Below are 14,210 nucleotides of genomic sequence, written 5' to 3' on the forward strand. Positions count from 1 at the left end.
CTATCCTAGCGTGGCAAAAGCGCTAAATAAATGTTGTGCACAGATTGATAGTTTGTTAGTTTATTCAGAGAACGTATAATATTATATCTATACGTCATAAAGTCTAATATTATACGTTCTCTGGTTTATTGCATAAAAGCTCTAAATTTTAAAAGCTTACTTATCAAAAATTAGTGAAGTGCGAAAATTGGTCGTTTCAAAGAGAGCAAACGATTCATTTTGAGGATTTCGATAAATTTTAATTAATGTGAAATAAGTTATTTTGAATAGACTGCTTGCTTGAGGGACTAGTTAATTTATATAATTCCGATCAATAATATAAAATCTGCAACTATGAGGGGAAATACTCTCATGTGTTAGAGGTTATCTGAAAAAGCGCGCGCCATATTTCGGCAGAACAGTATCTAATTGATTTTCTATTGAAAACTGTTAAAGGAGGAGTACCTGGCTTGGATGGTAAAGCACTACAAATTTTTAGTTATTTTAATTGTTTTTGGTAACGATTTTCCAGAAGTCATAGATTTTAAATTAAAAATTAATTTCTTAAGTTTCCTGGATTGGAAAAACGTTACTTTTTTTTGGAAATTTGAAAGTTAGTAGTCGGTATAAATAAATTAATGTCAAAGGATGTTTTTTTAGGCTCCGTTAAAATTATCGATAACAGTTTGCGCAAACCAATCGCCTTAATGAGGGGATATGGTAACATTTGCTAAAGTTATGACAAAAGTGCACTGTGTCTGTCAAAATGAACTAAAGGCAACATTACTTGCATTGTTTATTGAAATTTATTTACAAAATAAGAGAACAAGTGTTTAAACGTGTTATTCCTTGACAAAACAAACCGTTCGCTACGCTGCCAATTGGAGAATTTCTAGTTTGTTCACGAAGTCAGCTGTTCGGGGCCATACGGATTTTAGCACGACGTGGTAAAAGAACTAGTACCGTTTTAGTGCAAAAAAGCTAACCCAACCGTGCTTTAGATCGTTAAAAGAGAATATTAAATAATTCTTGCTAATATTTGTGAAATAGTGGAACTACTACGCACTTGGGGCATGGAAAAATTTTGTTATGCCCTGCTGATTTTAGCATCAGACTTGTTTATATTTTGCTTTTAAACTAGAGTTGCCAAAACACCCCCATTTAAAATCTACTGAAAATAAAATCTGCGAGATTACAATCATCTGATTGGAAGTAACACAATCTTATGTATTAATACTATTTGATTGCATTATAATCGCGAAAGACCTGTAATACAAATCTATGTAAAATATAACATTTTTAATATAATAAACATAACGGTAAATTTGTTATTCAAACATGTTTATATATTTTGAGAACATAAACCAAAATACATATATACATATGTACAAGTATGAACAAAGTTCTTAATGTGTTTCAATCACCCTTGCTGTGACTAGGTGATAAGAATGCATCTTAATCCATCAAGAATGTAAATAATCTGCAAGCAGCAGCGGTCAGATGCAATAGTTTATAGTCGATTAAATCGCATTTGTTGTTCCTCGACAACAGCAGCTTAGTAACTGTTAGCAAGTGTACCGCAGTGGTTTTAAATAAATGTTTTATACTTCTGAGCACATACATACATATAACTGTATACGAAACTAACTCACAGTGTTAAATATAACAAAATCAAAATATACAATTTCTTAAGTTTGTAAATATGTATTTATAGTCCGCATATATATGTATATTTATGTTTATATTTAAACACTTTCACTTTTCATAGTTTTAATAATTTGTTTGTTTTTTTTTCAGTTTTATACTAATTGCTTTAAGGTGTATGTTCATTTAGCACCTAATATAGAAACAGATGCGAATTCGAAAAGAAAGCAATATAACTACAATTATTAGCCAAATTAATACATTGAATTACTGCTTTCATGTAATTCGAGCAAAGAATGGAACAACAGGCCACACAGGCGGCAAGCTCTGCTTATTTGCTGGTGGATACATTAACTACAATTTGGAAAAATTATCAAAATGCCGGCGATGACAATGAAGCTAAAGTGAGTAATTTGAATAATGAGTACTTTCTGTTGATAAAGATGCTTTTGTTTCAGTTACATTGGATGGAACTTTTTCTGTTTTATTTTCAATATGTGGAGGACGATGCTTTAGAGACAGAGCGAATAAAAAGGCAAGTTTTATTGTATAACTTTAAAATTAAATGTATAGCGTTTAATGTTTGTGTTTATTCGAATATATGTATGTTCCTTTACTGTAAATGAATACTGCATTTATATTCCTTTACTATCATGCATGTATATATGTTTCTTTATTGTTATGTGGGGCTTATTGAAAGATTTCATTTAATTTTTGTTGCAGCTTTTTACACAATATACCAGAAGAGATCACCTCCTATCTATTGGAGACAGTTTGTAACATCATAAACGAATCGCACTCATCAATTCCTTCAGAACAAACAGCTGCATGTGATAGTACTGACCTAGTACAAAATGAGATAAGCAACTCGAATGTTACAAATTCCTTACTGATAAATCAAAGTTTTACGCCGGTAAGCAACACTTTCGCTGTATTACATATAATAAATATGCTTGTAAAGATATTTTAGTACTAATTAAAATTGCTTACTTTGCAGTTGATATTAAATGAACCAAGTGATTGGGGTAAAATTATAGCACTGCGCAACTTTTTAACAAATCAATTAGGCAAGCATTTGCTGCGTTTCCTTCTACGTGTAGACAATACGGTATATTTGACTGAATTTAATATTTATTTACTATTGAAAGAAAATTTCCACAGCTTATCGCTTCACAAAAGGGACTTTGCAGTCTATGCTGCAAACTGTTTCCGAACTGCAAATGGAATTCGAAGGATTTTATATTGGATACGCCGCTTTCTATACTAAATGTTATTGCAAATATTGCGCCACCTCAGCTGGCAGGTGTTGACATGCATAGCACCGCGCACAATATCGACCGTTGTGGCACTAAAAATGGGTCTACGCTATTAGATGCGCAGCAGTTCGTGGAGAGTTTGGAGACTTTTCGTAATACCATTATAAGCAGCGATGAAATCGCTTATCTGCTGGTGCAAATCATGTCAAAATGCGTTGCTAACGAGTTGGAAGCTAATCTAAATAGTCAATCAGTATCGATGATCTCATTAAATTTTGCATTGGAATGTTTATGTTGTGATGATGTCGTTTATGCAACGAAACAGAATGCCAGCACAATCAAACTCGAACTGCTAAAGCTTACAATAAACTGTATCAATAATATTTTCAATGCTTCAGCCAGCATAAGTCTTGTACAATTTCAATTTATTTTCACCATGTTGGCGGTAATTCTGAAAAAGCATGCTTTTGAAATTACAGAAATCAAATGTGAGGATGCAGCTGCAAACGGCAATACCGCGTCACTTGATTTCGCATTGGAATTTCTCAGCGCAACCAATTATGTTTTCTTTTACACGCTGCAAAATATCATAATGCACCCGAATAAATTAAAGGAACCCCATACAATTGGTGGCAACAAAATCAGCTTGCATGATTTCAAGTTCATCAATGAGAATGCGATTGAGATAACCATAAAAATATTTCAGCAAGTGTTGCAGAAAATAAAAAACGCTGCTGTTGCCCATGCCGAAACGCGTCTGCTCATTGAGTTCACCTTCAAAACGCTACTAAAGATCAACGAACAACTCTGTAAGCATGATCAGCAGACCAAGAACAATGCAAATTATACGAACGGTGGCAATACACATAGGCGGTGTCGCTACTTACGTCAAGTGCATTGTCACACACAAGTGCCGACCTTAGCCTGTTACTTTCAGGGCACTTTGCTGAATTTGCTACCCAAGATCACCACGAATATGCAGGAAGCGACCGTACGCTATTTACTACGCATTGGCATTTGTTGCTGTCACTATACAATCGACACCTATGCTTCGTGTTTGAATATGATTTCACAACTTACGCTTTTATATCAAAATTGTACCTATAAATTTTTACATCGCCGCATACTTTACACCATCTTTACGCAAGATCATATCATGTACCATAAACGGACGACGGAGAGTTGTGCCAAATGTGACGCAAAATTAAAGTCACTTGAATTACGCAAGGAGATTTTACAGTTGTATAAGCAACTGCATGAGAAGCTCAACACAGCAGAAACAAGCGAGACATCACTGCAATTATTGTTAAAACATTTAAAAAACATATCAGATACATTAAGCAGCGATATGGCGGCTGGTATTTTAGCTGAGCTCATTTTGCCCACTTTTCGCCAATACAAAGTGGAATTGTTGCAGAGCCGAAAATTAAATAAATCGTGTGCATCGAAAAGCACGACCACCACAGCTAATGTCGAAGCAACAAATAATATATCACCTATCAACATATCATTTCCGGCAAGTGAAACGCGTGCAAACGATGCTGCGGTGACTACTATGTGCATCTTACAGGATTGTTTGAATATTTTCGTCGCCTACTTGGGCGCTGATATACGTTTGATCAAAGCATTTTACAACGAAGAAAACATTACGCATTTGGAGGATCTCTTCTATGAGCCGCCGTTAGTGCATAGCATATGTGAGCTGATCAAAATTGGCATCGATAACGGCACATTTTTGGGCGAAAGCAATCCAGAACAAGTGTTGCTTAGTCAACGCCTCACTAAACTGCTACTAAATAGCAGCGCTTACAACGCTTTTCAATTCAACGCATTAACATTTAACCAACAAATGGACAACGCAGCGAGCGCCGCCGAAAAGTCGGCGGAAGCAACAACAGACACGTTGAATGCCTCGAATATTTTATATGTGACAGCGCTTAAATGGTCATTTATACATGAATTGCTGCAGACTAGCCAATGTTTCTTGAACGCATTCGCGACTATGTACAATTTAAATAAAAATGTTGGCACAACTGTTGATGCCGACGACGCGCAAACGCAAGTTAGAAGCGTAAAGGATTTCGTTACGTGTGAATTGAATGATGAAAAAACAATTGACGACATTCTAACACTAAATTATAATGCATTGTGTACATTTTTAAAACTTTCGCAATGCAAATCGACGAATATGCCTACAAAACCCTCACATTCAACGCAACACACCAATACAAACATGTCATTCCCACTGCAAGGCGCCTACCACAACACTATAAGCGCCGAAGCCAACAAAGCTGACGGTTGTTTGTCAAGTTCACTGGAATATTTGCTCTCTAGCATCGAAGTAGATGCGGTACAACAAACGTTTGGTTCGATTAGTTCATCGATTGCATCGTATGCGTCAACAATTGACGCCTTTATCGCCACATCGGATGCGCAACAATATTCTATAAATAGCGATCCGAGCTATAACTCAAACGCACACACAGCACAGTGTTATACGGAAATATATAATTTAACATTTTTAGACAAATTGAAAACTTGGAATTCAAAATATGCTCTGAATTCACAAAGTGTCGACTCAGAAATTAACGAAAGCATTGTCATATTCGATGTACGCAATCAGCAAAGTTCAAGTCTAACTCGAAATCTAATATTACCGGCAACAACTACAACATTGCAAGCGATTGGTGTGAATGCGCAAGTTCCCACCTCGGTTTGGAACTGTGCTGCCGATGCCTTATCTACGTCCATGCTAGTTGCGGGCCCTGAAACTAATGCGGCCGTGCTTAGTATTGGCATAAGTATATTTGCGAAATTTTTTAGTGTGCTCGGTTCGTTTTTTGGTGGCAGCAAAACGAGTTCGTTAACCGATTTAAATAACAGTACAACGTCTCGAGAGCAAGAAATCGATTCGAATCTCAGTTGTTTGCTCGAAACAAGTAGTGATAGTAAGCGTTATCTACTCAGGTTATTTGAGTCCACAATGGCCATTTGCATCAAGAGCTTCCAAGACGAAGGCGGTAAGTTACAGATATTTATATTTTTTGTTATTGGAATGTACAATATATATGTATATATATATATATATATATCATATATTGTACATTAAAGAGTCTTTAGTAAATGAAAAGTTCATGAACGATGCATTGTAAACTCATTTTTCAACTAGTAACTTTATAGCAACATTATCCTTGCGAAATACCAATAACCCTGTAGGAAACTCAAAGCTGTTCTATCACAAACTGAGTACATGGTTTTATGTAGCTGTTACGAGACAAAGCGATTTTATGGTGACGAATCCGGTATAAACCTTAATGTAGACATAATTCAGAGTTTTGCTTGTTTAGTTTTGTTTTTGTATAATAAAAATTTCTTAAATAGCAGTGCTATCATTTAAAAAAATATAAATGTATGTGTAACGTTATAAAATAGTTAGAATATAGTAATCTTGGAGATTCCTGCTTGGAGAGGTCACTCCTCAACTTCGGACGCAACTAACTTCCTACAAGCACTGACCGCCATTCTCAGTGGAGCCATCAACCCTGTAGCAGGTTAAACTCCTACTTATCCAGAATAATACATATCTAATAAATGTGCTGTGTGCAATGAGTCTCGGCATGACACTGACCACCTCCTTGCACGCCCCCACAAACCCTACTCATCTGACACTTCTCTCCCTTTAGTTCGACCTAGTCGAAACAGTATGTTTCTCGGACCTATCGTTGAATGACGTCGACGACAACTTATCTAGTATTTACCAGCCTAACGTTGATTAGGTACCCCTTACATTCCGGGAGTCGGGAGGATTGAATAAATGTTTTGCATTTTTTTCTTTTATTTTCGGTTATAATGCCTGTTTTGACTTAACTTTCATAAAACCTGAGGTAATAACCAATTTATCATGAATATGCTATTTTTTTCCTACAGGGTAGTTTTGCCAGATTTTTAAATGTGGTAACGGCTTTGCACGCAAGCGCATGCACACATACATATATACATCCACTAACATACATATATGCATACGTATTTGACTAACTAAACAGAACGTACGCATGCTTCGAAGCCATACAAGTGCTTGCGGCAATTAGAGATGTGCGCTATCCTCATCGGGACAGACGATATCTATGTACAATAGATTTATTTGAAATATTTATAATAATAATGTGCCTGGCTTTTTGATGAAATATCTTCTTATGTTTGTTGTCACTTTGTTTCCGACAGTGTGTGTTTGTTGTTGTAGCGGCAAAACCGTTTTCCAATTGGTTTTGAGGATTGCTGCGATTTGACTAGACTTGGCCCGGATATTAATCCGAAATTCTGGTTACGTATAACCAACTGTCGTGAAAAAAGAGAAGGTCTGATCTGTGAATTCTGGAAAAACACTTAACAAAAATAACAAAAAAAAAATAGAATTTGTTCATGTCATAATAGAAGTTTTCGAGATTTTCAATTTCGGGACCAATCTCTCTACCATCTGTAAGCTCGTATAGCCTAACCAACAAATAAATTATGACTATAGCTCAATGTTAAGACTTTTGCTATTCACTTTTGTAAACATTAACTGCTCCAAATATTTAGTAATTGCATAATATCTAATAATACGAACAAACTTGAAAGAAAAAAAGAATAATTAAAACTTTTGAAAATAAGTTAAATAATAAAAAATTTTAACTTCGGTGGCAGCGAAACTCTAATATCCTTCACAATAAAAAGTTTTCCACATAAGACCTTGATTTTGAGCAATCAGTACAGCAGCTATATGCTATAGTAGTCCGTTCTAAACAATTTTTTGTAGGTTATAGCATTTCGTTGGACGATAATTTTACAGTTATACTAGCATACAACATATAGCATCTGTTCTTGTTTAGAATACTTTTTCTACCAACTGTTTGCACTCCATGCGCACAATTTCCCTGCAGATGCATCGCTAACTATCCTACATCTTTACACTATCGCTAAGATATCTTTAAGATAAGCAATAGCAACGAATTTCTCACTACAGTTTCACCTTTAAGATTACATTAATCTTATCTACGCTCTCATAATGCAAATTATATCCGAACTGTAAATATTAAAAACCTTATATTAATCAGTATTTTTGTAATTTTCTAGCACAAACGATGGAAAAGCATTTACTGAAGCTCAAGGCAGTGATATTGAGTAACACCATAGGCGGCAACAAGCCAGCTGCAGCGCACACCGAAGACCATTCACGCGAAAACGCTGTGGTGAAGGCATTACAAAGTCTGCTCAAAATCGCAGAGCAGACGACCAACAACACGGCGACGCCAACCGCTATCGCCAACGATTTGAATGGCAGCAAGGGTTTGGAGAATGTCGCCAGTGAAGAAACGGTATTGCAATCACCGTTACGGCCACGTGCACGTTCCTTTAACAGCACTAGAACTCAATCGAAACACAGCAATGTGACTACACCGCGCACTTCGGCGCCCAAGCGGCAGTTGTCCACCGAAAGTGGCGATGCCGACTATTTCTCGACGCGTATGTCGTTGTTTTGTGAGAGTGAAATGGAGTTGAGTGAGAATGAGAATGATACCAACTACGTAACGGCTGATGAGGGCTATGAAGCCGATGGTGAGATACCGGAAATCTCCGAATCAGAGACTGAATTGGATAAAGCGGAATTCTGGAACTCATTTCAACCAAGCTCACGTTATCGTAACTACTTACTACATGAGGGTATTTGTCATTTAGTTGTGGAAATTCTAATTGAGCTATCGGAAAGATGCATCGCCAATCCGTTGGGTTGGAGTGAGTGCTTGGTGCAATTGGCCAATCGTTTGTTTGTGATACGCGCCAATATAGGTGACTCATTGTTTTTGTTGCGTGGATTTGCGCCGGTACTGAAATGCGGTGATCCGCGCTTGAGAGGTTCGTATAAAAATTGTTTTCGGTATTCTTGTAAATACTATTGTCATTTATTATGAAATATAATTATTTTCTAAAATTATTTGGATATTTTCTTTAGAACTTCAACAAGCTTTACTCGAACTAATTGTGGATGTAAATACTCCCGAAGTTTTATGCACTTATTTCAATATTTTGGCTGCCAAGAATCCCCCTGTCGATCTTTTAATCAAATATCTCAGTCATATTTGTGGTAACAAATTGAGAAAGCCTCAAGCAATGGTTGAATTGGAATTTCCGGTAACAATTGGTGAGTGTTTAATATTCCAAAAGTATTCTAATTTTTTTAACATTTTATTTTATTTTGTTTTTGTAATATTTTATTAATTTTTTTTGCAATGTTTTATTAATTATTACTTTTTTTTTTTTTTTTGTAATATTTGTTTGTTTAGACGGCAAGTGCACCTCTACCAGCGATCCGCGCTTAACAATGGATATCGATCACTTGCGTAGTCAGCATATAAACGCACAAGCCCATACGCCGTTGTCTCGCACACCCTGTATTATACCCATCACACATGCGCGTTTATGTTCCAACGATAGTTTCACACTCTCCTTTTGGATGCAAATGAAAGGTGTACATAATAGCAAAGCCTCGTCTCTGCCCATGGAGGACGAAGCACGCAGTACACACGAAGATAGTCATGTAAATGCAATTTAGCCGTTATTTCAAATTTTTTAAATAAAGGTTTGAATATTTTCCTGTATTTAGAAAACACACATCGTGTCTATCGGCACCAATCAAGTGCTGCTGAGCGCTTATGTCAACCGCGATATGAAGTTGATATTCGAAATGAGTAAACCAAATGTCGAAACTACCGCCCAAACACCAACAGAGCCCAAGAGCGAAAATATGGAGGAGCGTAATCAGACACCAACAAGAGATACACCTAATCGCAGCACGAATCATACCAATGGTGACAATTCAAATACCACGACCACTGCACTGACATCTCCAACCAGCACGCCAGGTCCGCTGCGTGTTGCACTGAAACAAACCAAACTCGTTATACTGAACAGCTTCAACAATATGCACCTTTTCAAGTATCACAATCACAATCAATCGTATGAGACCGCTTCGGTGGAGCTGAAATTATTTCGTTTTGCACGCAACCGTTGGACACACATTGCGTTCAGCGTGCACACGCATCAAGATCATTTGGAGTTGAAGGTGTATGTTGATGGTGTGGAGCAAGATATTGTCTATTTGCATTTTCGTAATGTACGCAATCTGCAGCGAAATCATACTTTTCAACTCATCTGCCTGGGTGATAGTGTTTCAACGACCAACAGCGCGAATATTTCGGCTGGCCACACAGAATCACGTTCCACCATTGATGGTTACCCCTTGCCTTTTAGCATAACGAATTTACTGTTGTTCAATTGTAAATTCTCCGCATGGCAAACCATAGCAAATTTGACCGCCATGGGTCCGGATTTTTCAGAGCTTGCACCACTGCAGGTGAACTCCTGGCGTCCTAATTATGGTTTTGTCAATATGTGTAGAGTCCAGAAGGCCAATTTTGGTAATGTTGCGGAGTCAATGCGTGCATTGTATGAGTCGCGTCTACTGGTATACACCGCAGAGTCGCCGGATATAGTTATGGGCTTTAATAATGAAGTCAATGCAAAAGAAGGTACTGTCTCAAGTGGTGAGTTGTGTTTTATTTTCATTAAGTTAGCCACAATGTTTGTAACACACCGAGGGCAGCGTCGGAGACGCTTTAATATGAGCTGAGTCGATACAGGCATGACCGTCTGACGGCCTGTATCTCTTAGTGCTTGAGATATCCATCTAAAATGTTATAAATGTCCAAAATCAATCTATGTCAAAATCATCTATATCGGAACATATACACATAAACACATACAGACATTCAAATTGACCGACCAAAATCAAGTTTCTTGTATGGAAAACTTTTTTGTTTGACAATATATCATAATGAAATTTGGCATAGATTATTTTCCAAGGCAACGCTATAATCTCTGGAGAAATCGCTCAGATCGGACCTCTATAACATATAGCTGTAATACAAATTGATTAATCAAAATCAAATTCTTCTACGAAAAACTTTTTTATTTGACAATGTATCTTCACGAAATCTAGCAAAAATTATTATCTAAAGCAACCTTACAATCTCCGAACGAAATGTTCAAATCAGACTAATATAACATAAAGCTGCCATACAAACTGAACGATCGAAATCAACAAATATCTTTTTTTCTCCTTTTATTATTAAAATTGCCCTTGTAAAGGGTATTAGCCAAAGTTAACTTTTCTCATCTTTTGTTTTAAAAAATTTTACTTGTTTTTGATATTTTTTATTTTTCCCTTGTTTTTCATATTTCTTTGAATTTTGCAGCTGCGCGCGTTTTTGGCCTGATTTTATATGGTGAGCTGATCCAGAATCATTTACGCTCCATTCAAGCCACTACTTTGCTATGCGGTGGCCTCTCAACGCACCTCTACTTGTTCGCAAGGGTATAAATTTTATTTAAAAATCGAAAAAATATATAAAATTTCATGAATTATTAATTTCGATAGATTGTGGAGTTGAGCAGTAATTCGTTATCACAGTATATGGCATTGGATATTTTCCTAAATATAGCCTTATCGGATTCCCAATTGTATGCAGAGTTTTTACGCATCAACTATATGAGCCTTATAGGTTATGTGGTGAAAACTGATCGCTGCACGAAAGATGTGCATCTTCTACGTAGCATTTTAAATAATGCCTGCTCTCAGCCTATTATCAATAAAAAGGGTGATATATTAGAAATATGTGAAGTGACCACAGCCATCATTGTGTACCCACAACTGTTAGTATCGGTATTACACCGTTACTCCGATTGGCATCGTTCGGGCGTCGAACATTCCGATGTGTTAGACATGCTTTTTCACTGCATTTTAGCGCTGACACGTGAGAAACATCCACAACGCGATTTAAATTTAGATCGTTTAAGCGAAGCTGGGCTGCTCAAAGAGTTGCTTAATTTATGCAAAGTTTATGTAATCGAATCACCAAATCCCGTCTACTTATCAAAGACTGCGGCTGAATCTTTTGTGGCCATTTTATCCGTTTTCGCCGGTTCGCCGCCATCCACATCACTTATGGACGAAATAATGAAGCTCTGCTTGCTGCTGCAAAAGCCCAGCGAATGTTACATCACACATGATCGGTCGAAATTTTATTTTCTACTCACGCCACTAGCGCCAGTGAAGGAGCGTTCATCGGCTGTTTCCGGTTTCGATCGTGTCACAACGCCTTTTCGCCGTAAATCGAAACGTGAGCGACCTGGCGTCGCCAAACCGACGCCAAGTGTCGATAAAGGTGATTTAAACGCTAAACAAAATGAGCGCGTGAAACGTCTGCGCAGATTGCATATTGCCGCGACGAGCTCACCATTTAAGCGCAATTTGCTTGAACTCGAAGATAACCTCGAAAATGTTGCCGACTGCGCGCGCTTGAATAAGAAAGCTCTGCGCCTGCTCAGCCCTGTTAATGTGAAGAATTGGCGCATGAAATTCAAACACACACCCAGTAGGTATACAGCAACAAGTCCAACACGGAAACAACAAACCCCAAATAATGTCGCGCCAAAGTCGGCGCTAGCCGCTTCTACACCGCATAGAATTAGTCATAAGCGTTTGCGACACGCCTCACACAATTCTTTGACAAATGCCGAAAATACGAAACTGCGCAAACGCAGCACACAGTCATCCACAGCGCCTACTGATGGCAGTGAGGTGGATAAAGAAACGCTACCTAACCAACAACTGGGTTTGACGGCTATGCCAGCGGCCACAACGCAGCAACGTCGCAGCAGATTGCTCGTGAAGACGGATTTCTACAATTGGCCTGGTATTATTGCTTTGCAGGAGGGACTGCTGACACTGTTGAAAAACTTTCTCTGCCTTCTACCGGACAACGCAGTGGAAGAGGTATGAAAAATGAACTAAAAGAGATAAGGGACAGGGCCTTCCACCCCTGTAGTTCTCAAAGAAGGCACGGTGCTTTTTCAGATCGCAGAGTTCCAGTTTTCTCTATGGCCCTGTTTTCAATTGATCATATTTGACTCGGACTAACAAAAAAAATAAAAATACTTTTTCATGTATACAAACAAGCTAATGCTTAATGTTGAGATATTACGCTATCTCTCTGATACCAACATAATAATTTTTAAGCACTGTATCTTTAACTTCTTCGATGAGAGTTGGAAGGCAAACTCGCATGAGACTAGTTATGGATGACTTCGCATTCTTCACTGAATGCTTTGTGCCACTCAAGCAATTGTTTTCGTGATTGTTTAGACTCTCCAAAACAATTCTGGAACAATTTGAAGGTTTAGTAGTCGGTTTTAGCGATTCGATTTGCGCACAGTTTAAACGCAGTCCGGGTCAAATTTGATCAATTGGCATATTTTGCATTACAACAATATTCACTATTTATTATTGACAGGTCCTGAAACACTATGTCAAAGTGGACATCATATTGGTATTATGCAACAATAGCAGTTGCGCCGTTCGTACGGCCATAATTAAATTACTCGCCGTGCTATTGAAGCGCCTACAACCGAGCGACATTAGCCAACATGTTAAAAATCTGTATCCACAACACTTGGCAAATCAAATGTCAATATATACAACCGATATGCAGATGTTCGAAGCCTGTTTGGAATGGGTCACTGGCATTTATTATAACACAACGAAGATCTTAAACTGTGATATGCCCTTACATGTCGTTGAACGCTTCGGCATCAATACGCTACTGTCGGTTGTCATCAACATGGCCAACACTCAGGGCGGTCTGAAAGCGCAGGCATTCAAAATACTCTACAAAATGTTTAATATGGTTTGTTGAAATATTAAATATTTCTGGCTTGTAGTTAACGTTGTGCAATTTTCCAGGAAGGCGAACAACAACAACTTTTATTAGATTCCGGTTTGCTGCTTTGTTGCATTAAGTCGCTCTTCAATCTATATTTGGGCTCCAGTGTTGTAGAGGTTATCATAGAGGAATCCATAATAGTGATTTTGACGCAGATCGGCGAAAAGTCTCTAAAATCGGCGGGACAAATAAAGGTATTATATACATACATATACGCCCATACATATATGTACATACATGTTATATAACGATCTAATGAAAGAATTCACAGCGCCATCTAAGTATTTCCGGCTTGACTATTCTTAGTCGGGTAGAAAATCGTGTCCGTTCGGGTTTACTTTTGGGTAAAATTCGTGTACATTCGGGTTGCCGAGCTGACTTGCCGATAATAAGACTCTATTAAAATAATAATTTAAGTCCCGGATCAAATATGCGGTATTATTGAACCTACTGTTCTAGCTCTTCCTTATTTGTTTAATTTTGTTTTTTATTTTAATTTTTTATTTTTTTTTTT

At 37.5% G+C, this 14,210-nt stretch overlaps 1 protein-coding gene across 4 annotated transcripts in view; it reads left to right on the forward strand.

Moving 5' to 3' along the window:
• Positions 1-745: 745 nt before the first annotated feature.
• Positions 746-14,210, forward strand: part of LOC108968331 — an 18,802-nt gene continuing 5,337 nt past the window's right edge. The window contains exons 1-15 of one of the 4 annotated variants that reach the window (XM_018932296.1): positions 746-926; positions 1,777-2,027; positions 2,082-2,158; positions 2,347-2,536; positions 2,621-2,731; positions 2,785-5,899; positions 7,992-8,771; positions 8,869-9,057; positions 9,200-9,453; positions 9,520-10,459; positions 11,171-11,289; positions 11,353-12,750; positions 13,268-13,660; positions 13,717-13,890; positions 14,032-14,041. In XM_018932296.1, coding sequence (XP_018787841.1) covers positions 1,920-2,027; positions 2,082-2,158; positions 2,347-2,536; positions 2,621-2,731; positions 2,785-5,899; positions 7,992-8,771; positions 8,869-9,057; positions 9,200-9,453; positions 9,520-10,459; positions 11,171-11,289; positions 11,353-12,750; positions 13,268-13,660; positions 13,717-13,890; positions 14,032-14,041 — 7,858 coding nt within the window. In that variant the 5' untranslated portion in view covers positions 746-926; positions 1,777-1,919. Of the gene's footprint in view, positions 927-1,256; positions 1,299-1,656; positions 1,676-1,776; positions 2,028-2,081; positions 2,159-2,346; positions 2,537-2,620; positions 2,732-2,784; positions 5,900-7,991; positions 8,772-8,868; positions 9,058-9,199; positions 9,454-9,519; positions 10,460-11,170; positions 11,290-11,352; positions 12,751-13,267; positions 13,661-13,716; positions 13,891-14,031; positions 14,042-14,210 lie in introns of those variants that run through there. The other 3 variants (XM_018932299.1, XM_018932298.1, XM_018932297.1) reach the window with 3 other exon arrangements.

The sequence above is a fragment of the Bactrocera latifrons genome, unplaced genomic scaffold (assembly GCF_001853355.1).
Source record: "Bactrocera latifrons isolate USDA-ARS-PBARC rearing strain unplaced genomic scaffold, ASM185335v1 scaffold_21, whole genome shotgun sequence".
Lineage (NCBI taxonomy): Eukaryota > Metazoa > Arthropoda > Insecta > Diptera > Tephritidae > Bactrocera > Bactrocera latifrons.